Source organism: Mycetomoellerius zeteki, unplaced genomic scaffold, assembly GCF_001594055.1.
Source record: "Mycetomoellerius zeteki isolate Tzet28-1 unplaced genomic scaffold, Tzet1.0 scaffold174, whole genome shotgun sequence".
NCBI lineage: Eukaryota > Metazoa > Arthropoda > Insecta > Hymenoptera > Formicidae > Mycetomoellerius > Mycetomoellerius zeteki.
This window is the reverse complement of record NW_017256696.1, coordinates 2,894,849-2,921,112: the sequence shown is the minus strand read 5'-3', so window position 1 is coordinate 2,921,112 and position 26,264 is coordinate 2,894,849. Positions and strand designations below refer to the sequence as shown.

Below are 26,264 nucleotides of genomic sequence, written 5' to 3'. Positions count from 1 at the left end.
TCCAGTCTCTCGCAATCTATTAAATGTCAACATAAACACTCTTCGGTTTGGCACTCTTCTGTTTGGAAATCGTCGTGCATATTCTCGCACCGCCTTTAAAGCATTACCGTTGCAGAAACCGTATACAAAAACCATATCAGCATATTCACTATTAGAATACGTACGCGGCATATTGCAAAAGACAAAATTCATCTACTGTTAAAGGCTTTCAAAGAGCGACTGACAAATTCATAACAGAAAGTGGAAAATGTAATCAAATATGTCGGTGCTAGATATGGCAAGAAATGTAAACATTTTTTTTCGATTTCTCTGAAACGGAGCAAAAACGAGCATATGTCTATAGGACTTTTTTTCTTAGTTTTTTACTCCTCTACACGCTCCCGAAGTTTTGCCATTTAATTTGGAAACACCCTGTATACACTACACAGTAAAAAAGTTCTCGAAAAAATAAATTATAAAAGTTTTTGCCATTTGCAATTTCAAGAAGTAGTACTTGTTAAGGCATGAAAGTTAAAAACAGACCAATTATAGATTAAACTGTAGATATATAGACTAAATTAAAGGTTAAAGAGTTGTTTAACGGTTTAGCTATAATTGATTCAGTTTTTAATATTTAGTCTCAAAAATTACTACTCGGAATGGCAAATCGCAAATACTCTTATGACTTATTTTTTTCAAGAACTCTTGCTATATATTTTTGATTCATGAATTTTGAGGCACTATGTATATAAAATATTTACAATATACAAGTATATATGCAGCGTACATACTACCTGTATATGGCATTTATATTTATTTTTAAATTAGAACTATTGAGTCCATTTGTCATTGTTATTATGATTTAAATTGTATGCTTGCAATTAATCGTGAATGAATTTCTCGTCAGTTTCAGCCTCATTTATATAATGATATTTATAAATACTTGGCTTATATGCAAAATGCGTTACCAGTGAATTGTTCACAATTTTGTACATGACTTCGCGTTGCCTTTATACATATATTCTGTACAAAAAGATACATTACTTCTTATTTTCAACGTAGAACTTGTAAATAATGTCGATAACGTTAAGTATGTGGAATTATATTCTGGCGAGTACTCATATTGCACATTGCGTTCCATGGCGAATCAATTGTATTGAAATAAAATCTTCTCTGCATGATATACAGAAAACCCTAAAAATTAGCGGAATTTTATTTTAATGGAATATTTTCGATCGAATATCTATCTTAAAAATGATTTAATACATTCCGTAGTACGTACGATGTTAAATACAATATTAAATGGTTCACTAACAACTTTTTCAATTAAATTTAATTAGGAAAAGATTGAAAATAGAAATGGTATGAAGACTATTACATTGATAAAAAAATTCTCAATTATAAAGAATTAAAAATAAAAGAATTAATTAATTTTTAGAGATACAAACAGAAGAAAGAAAATAAAATAATTTTTCAATTAATCTCATTTTTTAAATTACATTATATATAAAATGATTTTATTTTTAATACTGTACGCTTGATAAGCATTTAAATAGCGCCAGACTTGTACAACCTTAATATGATCTCAAATTTATATATAGTTATGTTAAAGAATAAAAGTAAATAATTTTATAATAAATAAAAGGATACTGATAATTATACGGGATAATATATGTATAAACTAGATAGACGAATAATGTGAAACTGCTTTTTGTCATTCGTTGATTTAAATTACACATTAACAATTTATATTACACGTAAATACTCAACATTGGTTCTAACTATCTGTATACAAATTTCCGCAGTGAAAATATTAGTATTGTTGTAATTATGTTTCTTTATACTGTACAGTATTACTTTCACTAAACACAACCGCGTTTATTTGATAAGATAAGATTAAACAACACATTCACACTTTGGAAATTTGGAAATCCTGTATTCGAAAGTCTTTCTCTTCATTTAAATAATTTAAAAAGAATTAAAAAGAGAGGAAAATTTTTCAACATTTAGTATCAGTACGTATAAAAAAGGCCTTTCATTTAGTGTATCACATGATAATCTCTCAAGTCTACGAGTTAATATTCAGATACTAACAAGGGACGTCACCCAACTATCCGGCATCGATTTGATTTTCCGTGAAATATGTTGTTAAACACAAAAATCTATGAATTAGCGCACGTATAAAAAAATACGTGTTCTCTCTTAGATTTTTTTGTTTAACAACATATTTCACGGAGAATCAAATCAGTGCCGGACAGTTGGGTGGCGTCGCTTGTAAGATAGATATTCATACGTGTAACATTGTTACACTGTCACTAGCATTCGAGTTGTGAAAATATTGTAAGGTTTTGGGTAAAGTGAATAAAGAATTCTAAGTCTAGCTGTATTTTTTATTTATATAACAAGATTTATGTAATCCATAACAGTAGATTAAATCGATATTAAAATGCAATGAAATGCTTATCAAATATAAGTAAAGGCTGATAAACTAGACGAATAGAACCAATAGGTACATACGAAATAAAGTTTATTTCCCAAATATTTATAATCACTATGTACACGATTCTGTACAAAAGTTTAGAAAAACTAATTCACGAACACTACATACAGCAAACGCAAATATTATAATAAATATGTACATTATAAATAATCGTCTTAGTGATCACACCTAGTTCACTCTAATCATCAGTATTCAATTTTATATTAAAAACAGCATCATTTATAAATATAGATTGTAATATACAATCTTTCATATTTATATATATAAATACATGTATAAGTCGTCAACATAAAAATTCATTAGACGATAAATGAAAAGGACATCTTTTAAAATTTTATGCAGTAAATGTCTCTTTTGTGCTATTCATTCATCCACAATAGTGGCATAAAAATTTTTTTATACAGCATATACACAAGATATTAAAACGATATTAGGTTTCAGTATATAGCAACATAGAATCTATGGCGACTTAGAATCTAAATCAAATCACTTTGATGTAAGACGTTAAAAATATGAAGAAAAATACATTGCATTAGCAATGTTTTATTGAATATTTTTTCTTCTTTTTCGCATTTCTTTCCCAAAGAAATTATGTGTTGAATATGTGTGGATCCCTATCTATTATTTTAGAAACAAAAAATGTAAAATTTAGTTATTTATTTAGGACGAATGGTTTTCATGCCTATTGAATGAGGCCTCGCAAAAGACATTGACTATTTGATTCTATTATACTATATAATTCTTTTCATGATTTAATCTTGTACAAAAAATAATGTAGCTATACTCAATGAACACTTTAAGTGAGACACCCTGTATACTATTACGTCAAGAATTGTTTTTAAAAACCATTTTTTGTTTGATTATAATATAAATAAAATATAATTTATCGCAAACATTCTTAATCTCTACATATAATATAATTACACTAAATCACAAGAAACAAGCAAATCGTATACATTAAGATTTACAAAAAACACAAGATTTTCGTATTATTTTTCCTTTGGCTGTATCATTTACGACATAAGTTAATAAATTATGTATATTAAAAATATGAGTATTCAGGGCTGTATTTAGATTCTCACCCGAGGTGTCATTTTATCTTTGTTGCTCACCGAATGTTAAACAATAGATAACATGATACCTGGAAAACACTCGGGTAGGAATCTGAACGCACCTCAGGAAGAATGTAACGAGTTCATTAATTCTAGTAATAAAAAGTAATATTGTAACGAGTGTCCTGAGATTATTACATATAATACAAAAAAACAAATGCAAACAAATCGAAAAGTATTTAAATATTATTTATAACAATTGTTTAAAGACATTAAAATGGAATTCTTTTTGAAAGAAATCCTTTTTGAAAATAAGATTATTATAAATAAATATATAAAATTTACACACATTTTATCTTTATACAATTAAATAGAAATAAACAATATAAATAAAAATAGTATTACATAGAAGCATTAAATATGTGACAAATTTATAATCTGCAACATATGTACATACGTATGTGTGTTGTAGATTCTTATAATTTTGTATGACAATATTTAAAAAAAATTGTTAGTAAAAATTAAAATAAAATATAAAATTAATTTTATATTATTATACATATACATAATTATTTGAGAGAGAACTAGTATCACTTAAAACTTCCATGTATAACACGTTCAATTGTATCAATCAAACGACTGATGAATTGTTCAAACTAAATGCATTGCAAATTTCGTTTAAGTAAAATAAAATGTCTATTATTTACAATATTGACCAAGTAATCTACAGGCACACTTTTCTGTAAATATTGTACAGTTTGTTATCGTGTGCTTTCTCTACTTAAACGTAGACAATGTTAGTATACTGCAGAGAACTTGGCATTTAAGAATGCATTGTACAGCCTCAAACGAGCTTTTTGAGGATATGTTTTTTTTTTTAATGTAATGTGTTAGCCATCCAATGGTGGTCCTAAGTATACCATGGATACTTCTGTATTTCCATAAACCGCAGATACAGATGGATATAATCTTTTATCTGGTAACCCTGTTTATCAAAGTGATTCGTAAAACTTTACATTCTTGTTTTAATATTTCAAGGAATGATTTGGAAAACAGAAAAAGAAAACGATATATAATTGTCTCAAGCTTTTGATACTAATAATAATAGTAGATAGTAATAACATAAAAGAAATATAGATAAAATGTCATACCTCTAAAAGCTACACCCAGAAATTCGTAATTCTTCTCGAAAGACAAGGTATTATCATCACAATCCAAAATTACTCTAATCCTTTCCCCAACCTGTACATGAAAATTATCAAATGTTAGAAATATTTTCAAACGAGTCACGACAAATATCAATGAATAAATGTAAAAATACACAATAAAATAAAAAATATATATACAAAATGATTCGGTTATTATCAAATACAATTCATGACAAACTTAATACCTGATATTTTGGAGCATTGTTGAGTAAAGGATAATTTCCTTGTGGATCTCCATTATGTAGCAAATGGTTATCGACAAGGTTCCAACCCCAGGAATGTTCATCGGAGCCGAGCAACGCTACGTATCCGTGACACAACAAGGGTGCTTCTTTAGTGGCTATTCCTATTACTGCTACTGTTCCTAATGGTCCTTCCCAGATTACTTCCCAGGCATGACGCCCGTGTCGAAAGCCTATTTTGCCTCTACACGCGTCTGTACTCTGGGCTACTGGATTTCTGCAATGATATGGTAACTGATGCGAGACATTTTGGATATTGTATTTGTCAGATTACTTCATGCTTCTATTATATCATTATAATTTTCACTAATCGCTTAAGAAATTCCATTGTTTATGTACATTCTCCTACAATTACAAGTTAGTTCAACTATAGCTCCTTCAAGCATCTAAAAAAAAAGCATCCTCCAACTATATTGTCCTACAAAAAAAGTCATGAATTTCTTTCTCTGTAACCTTGTCCGCTACATTAATTGACAGCTGGTTTTACAACAGAAAGCAACATTATGACCAGTCAAGATTGCTCTCGAAATATATCCGTGTTAAAAGTACAAACGGAGTCTTCGTTTTCGACGAGCGTGACACGCATGGGAGGAACAACGGTCGTCGCACACCAACCTGTGCAGGGTGAATCCGTTGGGTTTAATGTAAATGTTCCGCGAGCAATCGTTCGGATTCCACGCATGATAGAACGCACGCAGTTTCGACTTGTACGTGGGCACAGACGACAACAAATCGGAGCTGAGGGCCTCCTGGGCAAGCTTTCTTATGCAGTGCATCCGCCACACGTCATTGTTCTCGTCGTTGAGAAACCGGTACCACCGTTTGCACACCAGTGAGCAGTTTCTCAGCGTGTGCAGGTCCAGATACGAGAATATCACCTCTAAAACATGATCAGACGCCCGCAATGCTATATCGTCCATTTTGCCGGGTCCGTCTCGGGAGGAACGAGCGTAAACATATGCGGCACAGAAACACTGTCCGTACGTCACAAACTACGCGCATGTTAGACGGGTACGGGCATTGACGTTCATCGGCGCAGCCCGATTCTAGGGAATGTATCCGAGATATTATCGGGTATCCCACATTCTCGGTTTCACACATTCATGCATTTCAGGACGAGTTCAGACAACTTTGACGGAGCTCCAGTTAATTAAAAGTCTACATGAACTAGAAGAATGACGATGAATTCACCCATCAGATAATGTTCTTACATTATATCGTGCAAGATATAATTAATACAATTTAATATTCAATGTAATTAAACTTCCACATGGGCCATGTGGAATTTTGCATCTTTCGTCGGCAACCTAAATATATCTTTGAGTTTTACAGATTTTTATATTATTCTGCACTTTGATTATTAAAATATGTAATAATTACTTTTTAATCGATCGAGTTATTATGTATTAATTGCTTTTATGTCCACCTCAAAACCATACAACTTTTGTCTAAAACATTTTTTCTAAGATCAAAAATAAAAAAGTTATTTAGGATTGGGCATTAAAATGGGACACCACACACACATGTATGTATATATTTTTATATAATTTTATATAATTATATATGAAACATTTTTTCCTAATATATAAAAATTTGAGAAAATTCTTGCATATGTGTAAAATGTTTTATTATCATATAAGTCCAATTGTACTTTATATACTTTTTATACATTTAAATTTATCTACCAGAATTTACAATCAAAATATCGACTGTGCTTTTAAAGTCCAACTCGACTAGCAGAGGATTAAAATATATGTAATTATGCTTTTCGATCGATCGCGTTATTATGCATTGCATGCCACAAAGTGGTTGCGCAAAAAGAAACACATATTTTGAGATGACATGCAGATATTGAGTTAATTAGAATTATTCTTGAAAAGTTTATTTTTAATAGTAATTTAAATTTCTGACCAGAAAATATTTAAACGTATCTAGTGGAACTACAACATTATTGCAGTATTGAATTAATATTTGCTATTTTACGTATTTTTCCTCTTCGCGAATAAGGCCATTTATATGTTCAAAGACAATTTATTATCATCTGTACAAAAAATTATACAAAATTTACAAAACATACAAGCATAAATATATACGATATATATATTTCAATAATATATTCGATATATAATTGCAATATATATGTTACATAATAGAAATCGCACATAATCACTTTCTTTGTACATATTTCCGGATAGCCACGATCACGATTTAACGAGCACTTTGGGAGGACCATTGTATCGTTTTGTTAATTGAATTATTCTTTCACGAATACCGCTGAGCCTTGCACCATGCACTGTGCTGTAGCGACCAGGTACAGTAGCTTCGCCCGCGAATAAGAGTATAGGAGGTATCGCTTCGCGAGAGTCTAGAAATGACATATATTGAAAAAAATGCAGTCATTAACGGAATTGTAATAATGTCTGATATAAAACTGATCGAGCTGTAATCGTTAATAGTTATCTGATGTTTTTATTTTTATAGATTAAATTGAGAGCTATATATACATTTATAAGCTATCAACATGTAAGATCTCTGGATATTCAAAATTCAGAGTGAAGCTCCAGATAGATATTTAAGTTAAATCCAGGTAAATATTCAAATAACAAAGTGATATCACATAAATGACGTCTTAATTATGTCTTAGTGACGTTTCTAACAACAATAAAACGTTATTAAAATGTCACCTTACTATTTGAATATTCGCGAACGAAAGTTGGAGATACCTGGTAATGGACTAGCCAGATCACACTGGTGACCAACGGTGCTGTCCATCGCCATGTAACTGTAGGCTCCAGTAAAGTATTGGCTCATCTGGTCACCCAAACCCTTTATATCGCTGCCGATATGGCTTTGAAGTTGACCTGGGCAACTGTACCGTTGCTCCTCCGGGAAATTGTGGAGCTCCTGTTGAATTCTGATGCCCATAAAATTCAGCAACGTACCATGAGCACGACCGCAGCCAAGAGAAAAGAGAGCCGCCGCCTGTTGCTCGATTTGCCGGAAGATACGCTACGATGCTGACTGGGAAATCAATGGCTCTACCATCGCTTGTACAGAAAAGTCCACGACTTGGATCCGGCCTGAAGAGCGGTGTCTTCAGTAGACCTTCCTGTGCCGCCAGAGTGAACACTGGGTTCACCACGCTACCACCTTCGATCCATGTCGCACCCATTTCCGTCACCACGTCGCCCAACCAGCAAGAGTGAATCCGTCCACCCGGTCTCGAATTGGAAATGCATTAATTTGTTTATATAAAAGCAAAATTAAAAACGACGCCCCTACAGCACAAAGTTGCACAAAAATTGCAGCAACGCTTGCAGCAACATTGCAGCAATATTGCAGAGATTTTGCAGCGATATTGCTGCAAATTCTGTGCTGTATAGGCGATATAAATCTATTACATTTTTGTGAATCAGGACTAATAAAATGACAAAATGCATTAAAATAGTATTAAAATAATACAGTCAAACTTTTATAATATGTTATTTTGAGATATTATAAGATTTATTAAGATAATATAATATCCTATCACTTTAATCTAATTTAGGTAATGTTAGGGTATACCATACACCAGCGTATTATTGTTCTTACAGTTATTAAGGGGTTTATTAATATTAATTTTTAAATTTTTAAGTTAATTTTTAATTTGTTCAAAATACCTATCTGTGGCCTCTAAAACCGTAAAATTACGGAGGCCACATTGAACCAATCGATGTGCTGCCGATAATCCAGCCATGCCAGCTCCTATGATCACAACAGTTGGTTGTGGTTTGCTCGGATCTATCATACAAGGTTCCAGCTGATATGGTTCGAAATTTGTCGACTTTGCACATTCTGGTATATCTTTTTTACTTCCTCCACCTTTGTCCGAGAATAATCTGCAACGCAGGAGATCATTTCATTCGATTACTTTGGATTGCAAATGAAATCCAATTTCATTAACAAATGAGTCGATAACATGAAAAAGTACCATTTTTGGCAAAGAAACTGTAATCTCATTTGACAATTGATTAATTCCCGCATACCTTGTGAGAAATTTCAACAGCTTCCTGGATGATACCCTAGATTTGAAGAGCATTTCATTGATTGTGTGGTATTAAAACCAATTAATTTATAGAAAAAGTGGTTATTAGTTGCTCAGAAATTTAGACGTATATAATTTAGACACGGGTTACTATGAGAAAGATATGTCATTTACAAACAAACAACTTCATTTACGACTTTCTATTGTCGTCTTGTTATCTTTCGCATTTATCAAGCGATACATAATTACTTGTGATAGCTGATAGTTTTAATTGTAATTTAAATTGGTGAAAGAATTTATAATTTGGTATAAAGCTTATAATAATAATAGTAATTGGCAAATAATCAATTCACAGCTTTCCTGCTTAAAAAAAATTTGGATACAGATCTTTTAATTTTCGTTTAAAAATTTATAATTTGTGAAAAATTAATATTAAATTGAGAATATAAGATGTAAATACATAAATCGCAAAATTAAATGATCTACATTAGCTCCACATTTATTTCTTACATAACGTCTAGTTATTATATAATATTATAGATATAGATTTGGTATTTGCACATTGATATTTGTTAGAATGCATATTTCCTAAGGTTTATTCGGTTGAAAGTATATAGTACGAATAATCGATAAAGCGACGATCATATTTCGTAGATATCTAATAGTTATAAGATTAATACACATTCTGTTAGTGCAAAACCCAGTGAGAAATGACAATGGAATCGACGTCGATTCCAAATCGATGTCGATTCGATGTCGAAATCATCGAATCGACGTCAAATCAACGTCGATTTAACGTCGATTCCATTGTCATTTCTCACTGGGAAGTAACTATCATAAAAAGTGCGAATATGGTATTTATTATGCGAAATACGGAAAATGCATAAATTTGATGTTAAAGCCGATCTACATAAGACACAGAATGCAAAAATCTCGAAGCAAATCACTTTTAAAATTAACGCATCGGATTGGCTGACGCAACAAGCTTGCAACTTGCGACTCGCGATGTGTGCGTGTAGATCGGACTTTAAGAATAAGCGCGTAGCGTTATCAAGTTTTTTGGCGCGCGAAGTTGGTCGCGCCGAAAACGAAGCTGTACCCCGCGGCGTCCTGGCCGCCATCTTGACGCATTCGTGTTTCATTTGCACGCGACGGACACGGAACAGATCGGCTCCGGAAATATCTGGCATCGCGATTCACTAATTGGTAAGGAAACTTATATGCAGTGATGGATAAGATACTTTTAGAATGTATCTAGATACAGATACTTGAAAAGTGTCTTCAGATACACGTATCAGATACTTTTAAATTATATTTTATATTTTATTATAATAACGGTAATATTCAAAATAAGAGCGCGTTTCACTTAACATTCGCAACGCTCGCAAGTATCATTTTATCCTTTTTGTCATTAAACAAGGATGAGAATATATGTCAATAATTGTCATTTTTTTTTAATTGAAAGATATACAGGGTGTATCTGAAATAACGTATACTACTGAAATAATCATACAGTGCTATTCCTAATAAAAAAACTGAGTCGAAAAGTCTTTTACCATTTTGCAATTTTCGCAATAGTTAACAAGATATTAATTACTAAAAATCGTTGAATATTGGTTTTCAATAATTTTTTACTCAAATACTATCAATTTTACAGAAAAACTGCTAGAGATAAAAATTGTTTATTTTCTTCTCATAAAGTTACAAGAATTTTTTCAGAATTTTTTAATACCATATTTTCCAAAAAAACCAATATTCAGCGATTTTTTGTAATTAATATCTTGTTAACTATTGCGAAAATTGCAAAATTGTGATGGTAAAGGACTTTTCGACTCAGTTTTTTATTAGAAACAGCACTATATGATTAGTGTACGTTATTTTAGATACACCCTGTATGTAACGTATTTATTAACATTCTTTTTGATTGTGGTTGCTTGTGTAAATTAAACAAAGCAGACTAAACTTTGTAATTGCTGTGCGCTTAATAAGAATCGTTACGTAATAGTCATGTGTCGATAATTATACTCACATGTTTCACATAGCATCGTGACAAAATTGTGTTACCTATTATACGCATATCGAACGTTTTGTTTGTAATTCTACATCATAAATTTTGCATGTATTCTTATTGTATATTATGTTATATTTTAAATTTTATAATGTAATTCTTTGTAATGTGTTACACATAATGCAAAATAAATTGTATACAAAATAGCGTAAATAATAAAAATGTAAAAAAATGTACTTACTGTAAAATAGGGTAACTTTAGTTTAGTCGAGATACTTTCGCTCAAATTTTGAAAAATGTCTAGACAGCACGCATATTCAAAATCAGGACGTCTTTAAGACGTTTTTAATGCTTTTTATGTTTAGATTTTGACATGTGTATTGTTTGGACATTGTTAAAGTTTGTGTCAAAGTTATTCCGATTTTAAGCCAAATCTCATTTTACAGTATAATGATAAGTTCCGAAACAACAATAGATAGCTGCAATAAGCCTTACATCTGAAGAAATTTATCAATCACAGTCGATTGCGAGAAGAATATTCGACTATGATTGGTCAATTTCATAAGATTTAAGTCTCACTTAATTTCGTTTTGGAACTAAAGAAAAAAGGACCGTCGGTTTAATTAAAATCTAAAGATATTAACTTCATTTATAAAAAAAATTGTGCAATCTAATTTAGAGATAAAATACATGATAATTACAACGATATTTGAAAAGTATATATATTTCTAATTCAAATATAATTTGCAGGAATTTTTACTGTGTATTTTCCTGTTCTGACATCGCAGTATGAGAATTTTCACTGATGGAAATTATTATATATGAATGTCATAAAGGAACAATAACAGACGACTAAGTAAGAAAGAGGAGAAGTATTGGACAATATCAGAAAATAATATGGTAAATATTTTATATATGTATATTTTTATTAATTTATTGATTCTGTTGATGTTACATAAAATAATTATACTCATCAAGCTTTCATAGAAAAGGAAATTATAATTAAATCTTTTTTCGCAATTTTGTTATATTTTTAGACAATTTGTTAGATAAAAACTATTTAAATTAATTTATTATAAATAGTTAAATTTCTATTTTGCTATAAAAGCATCAAATAAATAATATTAATATTAATCATTTCTTAATAAAAGAGAATAAAGTTCTACTTGATAAAATTGTTATAGACACGAAAGCATTTTCAATGCGATTTTAAATTATGATTTTTCAAGTTGAGAGAGAGAAATATTATAATTTAAAGAAACGATGATTTCTATACGAAGATGCCTATCAACGATTAAATAATGGTCTAGAAAATATTTTAATCAAGACTTCAAGAAGCAAAATTAATTTTATTCTTATAATAAATCGACGATATTTTGCCAACTAATCGTCCGAGTTAAGCGAATCTTACTCAGATTTCTATAACTGCTCACTTCGATTATTTTGCATATATGATAGTAAGAGTGAAAGTGTTTTCAAGCTGTCCTTGTTTGATCACTAACCATATACATATATGCATACTGTCTGTGAGTATACCACGAGATTTGAGTATATCACGTAACTATATATTATGTGTATGTGTGTACATAAATAGGTGGCCAAGAAATAAGAGCCTCTATCGGGAGTAATGCTTAATATGACAGCGAAGTAAGCAGTTTAGTTATAGAAATTTGTTGTCTTATATTCTCATTTATAGATACTGTAGGTTTTTAGTTTTCAAACGAGATCAAGATCGTCTCGATGCAATTTTTTGCGCGAAAATATTGACGATTATATGATCTTATAATTTAACGTAACCGGCTAGTGCGCGCATTTTGATGGTGACGTATCGTATTTCAAAGTGCATATAGTACACGCGTTTTTCTTTGTTTGTCTGTCACCTGAGACATGAACTTATAAGCAAAAAATACAGCGTAGAATTCTTTCATACATGGTGCACTTGATTTTTAAAACGCTATCATGATTTTTAAAATCTGATATTAAAACTCTAATTTTACGAAAGATTGATGATAGCAACAAAGGCTCCATTTAAGGCTACAAATGCTTTGAAACATTCTTTGATTGATCAATTAGTAAAATTCTTTCTTCTGATTGGTCAATTAAATGTTTGGAAGAATTTGTAGAATTAATGCCCGTTTCTACTAATGTAGATTAACTTTATCTTAATCTTGATTCAACTTACTTTTCATCTTTTTCTAATTCTTTGAACTAAAAAGAGATGAAGAGTTAGTTGAACCCAGATTAAAACTAAACTGCATTGATAGAAACGGACATAAGTGGACCGCATCCAAAAACTGATTTCCTCTGCAGTTTCACATTCTGCAAATACTTGAATTGAATATATAAGTACACCCTTTAGCATGACAATTATATACGTGTATAATAAAATATGTAATAAATTGCTAAAATGTAAAATATATAATGAAGAACCGCCAATAGAAATTAAAAAATAATAATAATCAATCTTTAGATATTACGCTATTAAGATATTATGTAATTGATATAGATTCTGCATATATAATTAAGACATAAAAATTCTTAATTTACAATTAAGAATTTATAAAGCCATAAAAAATAATAATATATAATGTAATTAGTCGAACGCGAAACTTTACAGAGGAAAGATCAGTTACGATATTTTCTGTATATTTTTCTTTGACTCTAAGTTCAAACTTTCTATTCTTGTCGCAATATCGTCCGTGCCATTTTTAATCGATTCTATATTAAGTTTTGTTCGCAAAATTTCTGTCGTTTGACTGCATATTTCATTCCATGAAATAGCAATGTCTTCTTCCCGACATAATCGGCTGCAAATGACGAATCTAGCAACAAGTTTTTGATGATACATGCCGGCGATGAGATAAACTTTTTTCCTAGCCTGCAGACGATCTAAGAGTTCCTTTGTTAAACTGTTATCACCCTGAAAAAAAAAATAATCTTTGAAGTGTAGAACTCTTCGAATTAACGCGATTAATTTATAATTAAAAGTGTAGTACTAATCAAAAAGAGATTCTAATATTACATAAAAACTTAAATGATAAATTAAATATATATGATTAATTAATTATTCAAGTTAAATAGAAATAAATTTGTTTAATTGAGATAAAAATTTATAAGTATAAAAAGTAAAAAAAAATTATCTGTTTGTAAAGATAATTTTTAATGTGTAAACTTGGAAAAAAACTTGTAGAAAGAACGTACATACCTTGATACGAAAACAGACAAGACCCAAAATGACTTCAGTAGTTATTTCGAACCTATCATCCGACCTGACGTATGTTTCGAAAAGATGCGCTAGTTTTATGTTATTTCTAATATACTCTTGAAGACCTTGTACTCCATAAATGCGCATGACAAACCACAATTTTAAAGAACGAAAACGTCGGCCTAACGGTATCTGCCAATTCTGTATATGAAAAATTTAAGAAGAATATTTTTAATTACATACATCTAATGATACTTTAATATTTTTAATTACATTTTTAATTTATTAGAAAGTCTATTAGGACAAGAATATTATGTTAGTAAAAAAATTTATAAAGTCTTACTCTGTAATCCGGTACCAATCCTTCTTTATCGTGTGAAAGATATATTCTGTTAACACTGAACGTTTCTACAAGTCGTCTCGAGTCTTTAACCCTAAAAGTAAGAACAAATAAAGTTTCTACAAATATAAACTTATTTCATAAAACAATTATCATAATTTCTATTTATAAATTTTTATTTTACGTAAGAAATTATTTTTATTTAATTTGACAGCTTGTTTAAATTTTATTTTCCTAAATTCTTATATAATAAAAAAATTGAATATTTCATTGAATTTAAATTGAATATTTTATAAATTATCTAAATTTTATATTTATTATGTAAATTTTTCTATTAAAGAGTATATACAAAAGACATTTAATACTTAAAAAAAAATTGGTGTTTATTTATATTACATGAGAAATATGGTAAGAAACCAGATAAAAAGAATTCACAAAGCCAAATTTACTTAAATAATTCGATTAAATTATTTTTACTTAGTAATATTATTGATATACATACCACATTACCGAAGCATCAAAATTCGTAAGCAACCATTTGTGTGCGTTTACATTAAAAGAATCCACGTACTGAATGCCGGACATCAAATATCGAAATTCCGGACAAATAAATGCTGCACCTGAATTAATACTATTAATTAAATTAATGAAATAAATTTTGTTATTATATCATATAAATACGAACAACACACATTGCAAACTTAGCCGGTAATTACTTAAATAGCACGAATCCAATATTTCTTATTAACTTTAACAATTTACGTAATACATTATGACAAATATATAAGACAAAAAATAAAGTTAATGAAAAATATAACTAATAAAGAAAGAGATAAATCGCATTATATTTACCCGCGTAAGCTGCATCAACGTGCAACCACATATCATATTCTTTGCATATTAGTCCTAGCTCGTCCATATTGTCGAAGGCACAGGTGCTAGTAGTTCCTAAAGTAGCGACGACATAACACGGTATAAGGCCTTTTTCTATATCTTCCTGCATTGCTTTCTTTAAAGTTTCTCCGCGCAGAGAGCACTTATCATCCACTGGTAGCAATCTCATTGGCATTGATCCTAGAATTCCTGCCTTCTCCACTGAAGAATTAGATTGATCTAAATGTGTAAAAAGAAAACATATTTGTACAAATATTCGATATAGGACTGGCATAAACGTAAACACTTAATTTGTAGGACATAAATCAATATAATATACACGAATTTACATTAGACTTATAATATTATATTATGTAACATGTACATTTTTGTGTCTTAGAATTCATTCATTTTCGTTAATACTTACTGGAAGTATATGCGACTAGTTTGGCTCTGATGTGATCCTCATCTAATTCTGGATGAAGTTGTTTCATTCGACGCACTGTGCGTTCTTTCGCAGCTAGTAGACATATGAATGTACATTCACTGGCAGACCCCTAGAATTAATAGACCAATTAAAATATGATTAATTTTTTAAATATTAACGTATACAATATTAAATATATAAACCATGTAGTAATTTATGTATAATAATAGTAAGTATGCTAATAAGATTAAGATATACAAAGTAGAATTAAATGAAAAATACGTGTATAGAAAAAATTTAATTAAAATATGCGTGTATATAATAATTTTTTGATAGAATAACGTATAATAAATCAACCTAACTATTTTTTGATAGAAGTTACATAACATATATGAAATATAATGTTAAAATGTTGCAAATTTTATTCAAAATTATGATTTGAAATATATTTTATTCATAAATAGATATAAGTATTTTATTGATTTTTCATGAGATTATAAGCAACTTGTGTTTCTCGTAGTAATTTTTTTTATATCAATTATTAAAGTATTATGAATATTTATTTAAAGATAGATTTTTATAAATAAACTTTTTTTTATAGTAGTTGAAAGTTATTAATTATCTTTTTCACGGTATATTATCAAAATGAATACGTTGATTTAACCTTTAAACCGCCAGAAAACCGATATATCGGCTCGTTTTAATTTCATGATATAGTTAGCCTGAAACGCTATATTTGAATTCAATTATACCATTCTGAGTATAACTATCAGTAAAACTAAAAAATAAAAAAAAACAAACAAAAATTTTTTAAATAAAAAAATATAAAAAAACTTAAAAAACAAAAAAAATAAAAAATAAAAATGAGCTACTCAAACTCTATACGTCCACATCATTAGCTCTGTGTAAAGCCGAAGGAGAGTTCTACCCAAGATTTATTTTACTGTTGTTTTCCATGCAATAATGGCTTCAGTATTCAAAATTATCATTTTCTGACCTCACCACAGTATTTATCGACTTCAAAAACCATTATATATGCATTATTTACAAATTAAAAAAATTTTAATTTTTTCCGTAACCTTTCCCGGAAAGCCGATATATCGACTCAAGCCGTGATGGAAACATTGTATAGGATATATCCTTGATACAAACACATGTTCTTGTTACTTTTCAATGAGGTTTTGATAACCTTTAATACCGGTGGTCTAAAGGTTACAGATATGATTCCCATTACGTGAGAGGTCCCGTTTGTCCGTCCAATTTTTGCCATAATTTTCAAAAGCTCCGAAAATGTATAGTTTCGTATTAGATTAAAAATATTCGTGCAATTTTATGCATTTTTTTTGTAAAAAAATGCGGAATCTGTCATCTCATTACGTGTGTATAAGTAATTATATGTATAATTGCTATTACCTGGATGACTCCTCCACCTGTTCCATTGCTACTATGCAAAAACTCGCTAGGAAGCCCTAACATCTGCCCAAGCCAATTGCACGTAATGACTTCGAGCTCGGTGCAAGCTGGAGATGCTACCCAGCTGAAACCGATACATCCAATCGCGCAGCTTATAATATCAGCGACGAGAGCCGGAAAAGAATTACCCGATGGAAAATATGCGTGAAAGTAAGGCGAGCTCCAATGTGTCACCTGCACACATTGATGAAAATGATAAAGTTTATCTTTTTTTCTTCAAAATATAAAATATGAAGGGATTTTTGTTATAAATTTAGAGAAAATTTATTTAATACTGCAAAATAAGTTACAAAATGAAAAGACAAATTGCAAAAGAAGCAACAAAAATAAAAGTATTAGTTTTATGTAGTACAAAATAATAGTATTAATTCTTTATCTATTAAATTTTATTATTTTTTTCTAATTATATTACTTTTAATATATTATTTCTAATTATATATTTTTAAAAAAGAATTAATTTTTTCTCTTATATATTTTTTTTTGTGGATAGAATTACATTTTTATTAATTTTAATACAACTCTATTAAATATTAAAATTTATTATTACAGGCAAGTTTTAATGTGATATATATAATAATATTTTGTAATGCAAAAAATTTAAAAAGGATTAAAAATTTACCCCTGGCATAATATATTTTTCCACATCTTCGAGCACTTCCTGCCATTTTTCGGATTTTTGCGGTGCTTCTTTTGGCAGTAACTTACTGAGATAACCCGGCTCCACATCCGGCAATACGTTTCTGCTTCTCACAGAATCATTATAATCCGCAACGTAGTCTATAGTCGCTTTGGCAAATTCTACGAATTCCGATGTGTCCATATTTTCTAAATTTAAGAGCACGCGACGCCAATCGTGCTGCAACCAACGAGTTGAAAAATCCGTTTTAATTAATAACATATTCGTAACATGAAAATAATGAAAGGAGTTTGAAATACAACTTTGAATTTGACATTGAAGTTAAATTTATGTAACAAATCGCTATCTTGCGAACGATTTTTATATAACTGTACCATTACATTGCTATAAATTTTATCATCGCGCGCTATTAAGATTATTTTACCTTGACTTAAATTTCATATTTGTTGATTTGTGTAAAAGAGTTCTAAAACCTTGAAAACTTCATGTTACATTAGCACTTCTTTTAAATTAATTTTTTTAAGAGAAACTTTTTTAAAAAAAGTGTGGTAAAATTTAAGATTAGAAAATCCATCTCCAATAGGGAACTATAACGGCTAAAATCTTTCGAATATTGTTCAAGATTATGACAATATGTATCAAGATCAAATCTATTGGAGGATTCCTTGATCTTTATTTTTACCAAAAACGCAATCCATTTACAAATACAATATACAATCGTTTTTATATTTTTAATAAAAATTAGAGCACATTGCATAAAATGACACATCGAATGTTGTTCACTATTACATCAAGCGATACTATTATAACGGAAACGATTCAATATATAGAAACAGCTAGTGCGGGAATACTTGGTAGCAAAACTCTGTTAAATATCAAATTAATCCTTGAATTAAATAACATTTCGTTATTTTTAACACGTTCGCTGCCCATTTGAAGATACCTCTGGGGAAGCCAATTTCACAAAAATTATTTATCGTCTGCGACAAAAACTAAGTTCAAAAAATGCGAACCAACATTGAATAATACAAAATGATGTCTTTGTGCCACAACTGTACAGTTTCATATTCCAAGCCCGACAGACTTGCTCACTATAATTAAATTTACTAAACGTGAAAATGATAAATCCATCACGCATTGATGAGCAGCAAACGTATTAACTTCCATGTATATCAAAACGTAAATCAATCCATTTCTGTGATTGAATTGCTTAGTTTTGAAGTAAATAACGTCTATAATTAATATATGCACAAATAATAAATTAAATTTGAATCAATATATTTTATATATTTTCTTAAATTGCTTAAAAACGACATTGTTTTAATTAGTTAAATCAACGACATATTGAGTGGGAACAATGGTGACTTATAAAAATTATTAAAAATTAAGTATAATTTGACATTATGAATTTAACAGTGAAGAGAAAAATTTCTCATACAAAACGTAAGTCTTCCAATAAAATCTTGCATTTTTCTTTCTATTTTCAAGATGAATATTTTTATTTCTAAGTATTATTTCCATTCATACGATCCATTGTGGAACTCGTACCTTTACGGTCTACGCGTCACGTGTTGCACAGAACAGGGGAAATTCACTATGTATACACCATAAACATCGTATAGTAGCAATCTTTCACTTAGATCCGAGATTCGTATCTCGCTGTTACCATCAGACACAATGTAATAGCGACAAAAATTTAACTGATCGATCCGTACGACTTGAGATAAACGCACGCCGGTGGATGATTCGGAAGTGTTTTCAGTCGAATACCGTCCTCTAACGTTAAATACCGCCACCCATAAAACTTTCACTTGCTTTCTCCGTAATCATACCAAATTTGTCGAGCGAGGAAGCGATTCTTCTCTAGTGCTCTGAAAATGTTCTTTCGCTTTAACTGATATTTTTTTTAATTAAACGCGGCTGTTAAATACTTTAATTTTAATTGGACGGTACATAAGAGCAATAGTAGTTCATAATAGTTATATTTATAAATTTGCAGTTTAGTTGTATTAATTAAATGTGTACTATTGATATTCATAACGGGTTTTTTATATAGAGTCTATATTTGTCATTTAATTTAAAATATTCTTTTTGTGTAAAATTATATAATTATATATATATATATATGTGTGTAATGAAGTTCTGAAATGTCCAACCAATCGAGAAGAAACATATCAAGAAAATAACAATTAGCTAAATGCTAAATAAAATGCGCGCATTAATAAAAAAGAATTAAATTTCATTAATATGTCCAGCAATCGAATATTCGTCAAAACAATATATCGCAAAATATTAACAACTTAAGTTTAATATAAATTCGAAGATACTATAAATTTGACAAAAAAAATATGCCATTACAAAATTCACAAGCTATATGAGTACATCCAAAATTGTAACGTTCTTGCATTTCCAGAAGATTCACAGAAAGAACTCTTTTACTCTTCCGAAAATCAGCTTGTATTATCTCGATAAGTTTCTTCATGATTGCATTTTTATACCTTTTTGTTTATCTTTTCCAAAACAGTAAGAGTAGATTACTGTATAATAGAAGAGACTTTGCTTCACTATGCAATGTGAATTATTGCAACTCTATTATTTATATATCTTCAGTTGATTACACGTAAACCTAACGAAGCTAGTATGTTTATTGAAAGTTTATATAAGAAGTTTGCTCAAGTATTGAGTAAATGTTTTATTTCGTTAGCTTTAAAATATTTATTGAATTATTTATGAGATGGAAATTTAAACATGGAAAATTGTTAATGACATAGTCTGTCGTTTCTATTACAGTTTTCTAAGTGTTTGTAACAAAATATTATTGTCAATAAAGAGAAGGTGTTACAACGTGCTTCTAAACAGTGTAATCACCAATGAAATTTTTCATAAATAGTATCATCATCGACAAAAGTCTTTATAAACAAATATAAACGCAATCTTTCATTAAACATTTTCGCCGAGGAAGTTGTTCTTTTATCAAATATGAATGTTTTACCCCTTTGTTTTTCTATTTCTTTCGGTTTTTTCTATTTTGTAAAAAAACAGACATTTAATAACTTTTATCACAATCCCTATATTATATACCCTGCATTATTTTTATTTATCAATTTTTATCATAATGACGAAATTATACAGTCGATTAAAATATGAGAAAATTAATGAGTATTCTCATTTGTGCATACAACTAACGATTTATTCGCAACATATTTAAATTTTATCGGTTTTTTATCTGTCACATGCTGTGAATGACGCTTAAAGTACTTGAAAAATAATGCTGCAAACCCAAAAATTCCAGCCAGGTTTCCAAAATAGTTAAGGTTTAATGTCCAAAAAATGATTTTTTTAACGATATTTGATATTTTTTTGTAAAGAAAGTTAACATTATCTTGAAATTCCAATAAAAGTTATGAATATATTGTTTATTCTCTATAAAATGCATTTCTTTTTATTTCAATATCTTTCTTTTTAGCCATTTTATGAAATATTTAAATACAAGGCTTTTCTAAGATAGTAAAAATTTTCCATTCGTAATGATACATAATTTCTAATTTGTGATTACCAATATACATTCACAGGCCATATAACTTTTGTTTGAAACATTTTTTTTTTCTAGAAATGCGTTTTTTAGGTATTTAATGTAGGAAATTAAAATGAGACTTTGTGTACATATGTATTATATACGTACATATTCAACAGTATCTATAACGATAAGTTACATTATATATCAATGGCTTAGAATAGTGCTCACAAGAATCTGCACATTTCGAGCCGATTCCTGCAGGCTCCCTTCACTACCGCTCAAGGCTCGGCGGCCTAGTTGCCTATCGCGCGCGCGACGTTGTGGCTTAGCAGCGTGTCCCTATACCAGAAATATACTAGGAATGCGCCTTCCGCCAAATTATTGAAATATATTTTTTATTAAAAAATTTATTTCTATTAACAATTTTCTATTAACAATTTTTTAATAAAAAATATATTTCAATAATGATTTGCGATGCATTGTACCAAAGACTCGTCTTCAGGTAGTTGGAACCAAGCATCGCAAAAACAGGCACTCCATGTTCATTCCGGTTGTTCTTTTTATTATTGTACAATAATATTTATACTTTAGCAACAATTTTTACTATGACATAAGAGCATAGGTTATTTCAAATTAGAAATACTCTGGGTATCTCATATTACGATTTCCACGCCTTACGGTTTTACGATCATCAAATCTAACTTCTGTAATTAAACAATTCAACCTATCCCGTACTTTTCTATTAGTACGATCTTACTGTATCACTACATGAAGAATTTATTGCTAAATATTTACTTATTAAATAATAAACAAGGCTTATCTCAATGAAACTTGAAGACATCTAAATTCTAAAATTTTTCTTTACAAAAACTACGGACATGATATAATAATGAATTTTCCACTAAATAGTTTTCAATCCAAGAGCAATAATTCATGATGGAACCAATAAGTAGCGTTCATTAGTTTAGCAGAAACACCGCTATCTCATATTAGGGACCTATCTCATAATAGGGGGCTTTCTTCTATATGTTCTAAGATTAATGGTCACAAATTAGTAATTATAAGTGACTTCATTCATAGACGAAAAATTTACTATCTTAGAAAAACTTTGTATTTAAATCGTTCATAATATGGCTAAAAAGTAAGATATTGAAATTTAAAAAAAATATATTTTATAGGAGATAAACAATACATTCATGATTTCTGATCAGAATGTCAAGATAATTTAATTACTTCTGTTTGTAAATACTCAAATATAATCATGACATTTGAGTATCAGAATGAATTATTTTGCGGTACGCATTATTTTTCTTTTATTGTTAAAAAGATTTTCTAGTCTCTTATCATCACATTATATGATTTTTATTTTTGAATATACGTTAATTTTTTTACAAAAGAATGTCATGTAATGCAAAAAAGCCATTTTTATAAAATGTTTTGTTACTTTTATCTCGAAAATTATTCAAAATTGCCGATTAAGTTATAAGGAAATTTAAAAGGAAAATACAACATACTTCACGGTCAAGTTCGTCCGCGTGATATTTAGATACTCAAATATATTCGTGACTTTGAATATCAAAATAAGTTTGCGGTACGCATTATTTAAAAGACATAATGACGTTCGCATTTACATTTAGAATGTATATTTAAAATGCAAATATATTAGCAATGCTGAAACAAAATAATTAAAAACAACAACAAAATAATCAACTACATAAAACATTTGTGAGTTGAAAATTTTTTAAAACAGACTCCTTTTGTTAAAATAAATAAAAAATTAAAAACAGGCTATAGGAGTCAACACGCAAGTTATTAGTAATGTGGAGTTATACAAAGACGGTTTAACATAGAACATTTCGACTCTCGGTTTGAGTCATCTTCAGCTAATATTCGGAGTTAAAAATTAATTAAATAAATTAAATAAAAACGAAATCACGCATTGTACAAATATCCACATCGTCAAAATCTGAAGTATATCAGTCAATGTTCAACAAAATAATTACAATGTTAGACAAAGAAATGCACGAGAACGAAAGTAATTATTTTCCGTGTTTTTTGACCGTTGAATACTACTTAAAAATATTCTTCTATAACGTCACAATTTTGAGAAATTTGCGAATAAGACTTCTGATCTCTCTACTTATTGTTTTCCTATTTAATTAGTAATATAGGATTTATTGCATCATTGTTATGACTTACAAGTATCATTAAAAAATCTGTCAAATGTTTTTTAATCATAACTAATTTCAATATAGCTTTTCTTCGTAATTATTATTCCTAGTATAAACATTAATAATAAAAGGATCTATTCTCTCTCTGTTCAATTTTTCCTTTCTAATATTATAATTTGAAGCAATTCGTATAAATATCATTGACTTTCAACATGCATATAATAATAAAGTGCAAAAAGAAAGAATTGTGGGCTCGTCCGGGATTTGAACCCGGGACCTCTCGCACCCGAAGCGAGAATCATACCCCTAGACCAACGAGCCTCATGAAAACTTTTTCAATCTTGATCTTCCACATGGTCGCAATCACAAAGTCATTAACAGCTGAAAGAAAACACTATTTATCTAATAAAAATTACTTAATGTATTTGAAGTAGTTACGTGCACCATTAGGTATCATATCCATAATATAACTTCTCTTTGAATTACCGAATATATCGTTTTATACAACATCCCATTCATTGCTTTTCTCACAGTGTGAGATTATGTGTTTCTTATTTTCATTATCTTTCCTATTTGTAAGTGTTTCTTTTATTGTTAAAAAGATTTTCTAGTCTCTTATCATCATATTATATGATAAAACATTTTTATCTTATTATCACGCGCGTTATTTGATTTTTATCTTTGAATATACTTTACAAAAAAATTATATTTTGGATATTGAACATATTATATTAATATTTTTAATAAATTTATATTATTCATACTCTTAGTTAAAAGACTTCAAATAAATTTAAGCGTACATTTATAACGCTTTAGTCTATCTTTGTATATGAATGAAAGAAGTCACGTCAACCAATATATTTAATTGATAAATAAATTTACATTTGAGAGTCCGAGAAGTCAATCGTTACAAGAGCAACAATTCCCGACATGGCTCGTTGGTCTAGGGGTATGATTCTCGCTTAGGGTGCGAGAGGTCCCGGGTTCAAATCCCGGACGAGCCCATTTTTTTATTAATCCAACTGGTTTCCCAGTGACCTACTTTCACGACTTTCAGTTTGGTAATTCGCTCCGTCTTTTATGACACATCGCATTCCATGATTGATGAATATACTGAGTTTTAAATTCTTTCTACAGTTTCAATGATAGACTGAGTCATAGACCGTTCAGATTAATTTTTATTACGTATGACAAGCGAGATTAAGACAACAAATGTTGTATATCAAATTTGTATCTTTTTATATTTAAAAAAATTAATATATTTATAGATATTAACTTTGGTTAAAATTTTTATTATAGATATTTAAATACCAATTGGTTAATAATAATTAATACAAGATATGAAAACCGAAGATTAATTTCTATTCACAAATAGAAAGTATAAGAACAAAACAAATAGAAAGCAGAAGAGGATTGCTGTATTTTTGTGTCACTTTCATATTCCCCATTTTAAAATTACCTGACACTACTTTCATTCTTTTTTAAGTAACCTTTGTTAAATTATTGTATAATGTATTATGATATACTTGTAATTGTACCTTGAGCAATTATGATAAGATTAGGAACAGTTATATACATAACTAATACAAATAGAATAGATAAGTAATTGATTATTGAATAAAAAGAGTTAAAATATTGCAAAACGACATATGTAATATGTATATATCCAAAGTTTTTATTAATTTGAAACAAAATCTTTCTGATAATATTAAAATAGGTTTTTATTTTTTTATTGTCAAGGTTTAATAAATAACAATCATTTTGTTCACGGTTATATCTTTTTAAGTAAATGTGATTACGTGAGTTGTTTTATACTCTAACCATATCTAATAAAATGTAAAAAATATAGTAGCATTATCGTAAAAACATAAATAATTATTACAATCATAATTATTACAAAACATTAATACAATCCATTTAAAAAATTCATTTTGTGCATGTATCACGTGACATATTTACATATAATATACTATGGTATACTTATTAGAATTCTGCTCTATTTAATAAATGTATTACGAGACAATAATAATAATTATGTAATAATTATTATTCTTAGTATATCTTCCATAATTAATATTAAAAATTTTTAAACAAAATTTCCGCGTACAAAGATATTTTACGTGGTGTTTTTTTATTAATCGTTACATTCACATTCTGTTGACTGTTTCTAATGGTAATAAATGCTTAATTTTAAAATACGAGCATAAAAAATATACAAATATAATATACTTATATTTTACATATAAGTATTCCAATATAAACTTCCAATATAAACTTAATATAAACAAAAAAAAAACAATAACCCGTGCTCGGGATTGAGGCCCCGGAGGGATTCGAACCCTCGATCTCCTGTTTACTAGACAGGCGCTTTAACCAACTAAGCCACGGCGCCTACGTGACATGTGAGTGTTATTTTTGCACAGAAAAAGTTAGTACACAATTTTTACAGTAATAGTATATTAAAAAATCTCTAAATGATACGTTTAAATATCAATATACTTCGAATTATATAATATTAATTATAATACATTACATTCATTTTAACACATTTTAAACAAATTCTAAAATTTTAAATAATATCATAATTGGTAAGATATTATTGATAATG

At 29.1% G+C, this 26,264-nt stretch overlaps 3 protein-coding genes and 3 non-coding genes across 8 annotated transcripts; 1 reads left to right on the top strand and 5 right to left on the bottom strand.

The window, feature by feature from the left end:
* Positions 1 to 4,215: 4,215 nt before the first annotated feature.
* Positions 4,216 to 5,968, bottom strand: Fsn (F-box synaptic protein). Its single transcript, XM_018446083.1, has 4 exons — positions 5,597 to 5,968; positions 4,925 to 5,198; positions 4,683 to 4,773; positions 4,216 to 4,516 (listed from the first exon to the last, which is right to left on the bottom strand). The coding sequence occupies exons 1-4, from the start codon at positions 5,899 to 5,901 to the stop codon at positions 4,422 to 4,424; spliced, it is 765 nt and encodes a 254-aa protein (XP_018301585.1). The 5' UTR covers positions 5,902 to 5,968; the 3' UTR covers positions 4,216 to 4,421.
* Positions 5,969 to 7,181: 1,213 nt separating this feature from the next.
* On the bottom strand, positions 7,182 to 9,108 carry LOC108721467 (probable polyamine oxidase 2). Its single transcript, XM_018446018.1, is given in 5 exon segments — positions 7,182 to 7,346; positions 7,705 to 7,985; positions 7,987 to 8,202; positions 8,641 to 8,859; positions 9,007 to 9,108. Coding segments are annotated over 5 exon segments (933 nt in total). The 5' UTR covers positions 9,060 to 9,108; the 3' UTR covers position 7,182.
* A 4,466-nt stretch (positions 9,109 to 13,574) lies between these two features.
* Positions 13,575 to 20,608, bottom strand: LOC108721499 (aromatic-L-amino-acid decarboxylase). Of its 3 annotated transcripts, none has more exons than XM_018446065.1 (9): positions 20,467 to 20,608; positions 17,951 to 18,187; positions 17,272 to 17,505; positions 15,859 to 15,988; positions 15,411 to 15,671; positions 15,061 to 15,178; positions 14,562 to 14,652; positions 14,219 to 14,419; positions 13,575 to 13,933 (listed from the first exon to the last, which is right to left on the bottom strand). In XM_018446065.1, the coding sequence occupies exons 2-9, from the start codon at positions 18,149 to 18,151 to the stop codon at positions 13,643 to 13,645; spliced, it is 1,527 nt and encodes a 508-aa protein (XP_018301567.1). In that variant the 5' UTR covers positions 18,152 to 18,187; positions 20,467 to 20,608; the 3' UTR covers positions 13,575 to 13,642. The 3 variants fall into 3 exon arrangements, with proteins under 3 accessions (XP_018301567.1, XP_018301568.1, XP_018301569.1); XM_018446066.1 differs by lacking the exon at positions 20,467 to 20,608 and adding an exon at positions 19,517 to 19,702; XM_018446067.1 differs by lacking the exon at positions 20,467 to 20,608 and adding an exon at positions 18,393 to 18,413.
* A 3,297-nt stretch (positions 20,609 to 23,905) lies between these two features.
* On the bottom strand, positions 23,906 to 23,977 carry TRNAP-CGG (transfer RNA proline (anticodon CGG)). Its single transcript has one exon. It is a non-coding gene; the product is annotated as a tRNA-Pro (tRNA).
* Positions 23,978 to 24,588: 611 nt separating this feature from the next.
* On the top strand, positions 24,589 to 24,660 carry TRNAP-AGG (transfer RNA proline (anticodon AGG)). Its single transcript has one exon. It is a non-coding gene; the product is annotated as a tRNA-Pro (tRNA).
* Positions 24,661 to 25,974: 1,314 nt separating this feature from the next.
* TRNAT-AGU (transfer RNA threonine (anticodon AGU)) lies at positions 25,975 to 26,048 on the bottom strand. Its single transcript has one exon. It is a non-coding gene; the product is annotated as a tRNA-Thr (tRNA).
* Between the last annotated feature and the right edge of the window lie 216 nt (positions 26,049 to 26,264).

What these genes read in the sequence shown, in the direction of transcription:
- Fsn (XM_018446083.1), bottom strand. Translation starts at nt 5,901, where the DNA reads ATGGACGATATAGCATTGCGGGCGTCTGATCATGTTTTAGAGGTGATA. An exon ending in ACAATGCTCCAAAATATCAG is followed by an intron (nt 4,774 to 4,924) that starts GTATTAAGTTTG and finishes TTTCATGTACAG; the next exon opens with GTTGGGGAAAGGATTAGAGT. An exon ending in TCTGGGTGTAGCTTTTAGAG is followed by an intron (nt 4,517 to 4,682) that starts GTATGACATTTT and finishes TTTGATAAACAG; the next exon opens with GGTTACCAGATAAAAGATTA.
- LOC108721499 (XM_018446065.1), bottom strand. Translation starts at nt 18,151, where the DNA reads ATGGACACATCGGAATTCGTAGAATTTGCCAAAGCGACTATAGACTAC. An exon ending in CAGGTGGAGGAGTCATCCAG is followed by an intron (nt 15,989 to 17,271) that starts GTAATAGCAATT and finishes TATTAATTCTAG; the next exon opens with GGGTCTGCCAGTGAATGTAC. An exon ending in ACTAGTCGCATATACTTCCA is followed by an intron (nt 15,672 to 15,858) that starts GTAAGTATTAAC and finishes TTACACATTTAG; the next exon opens with ATCAATCTAATTCTTCAGTG.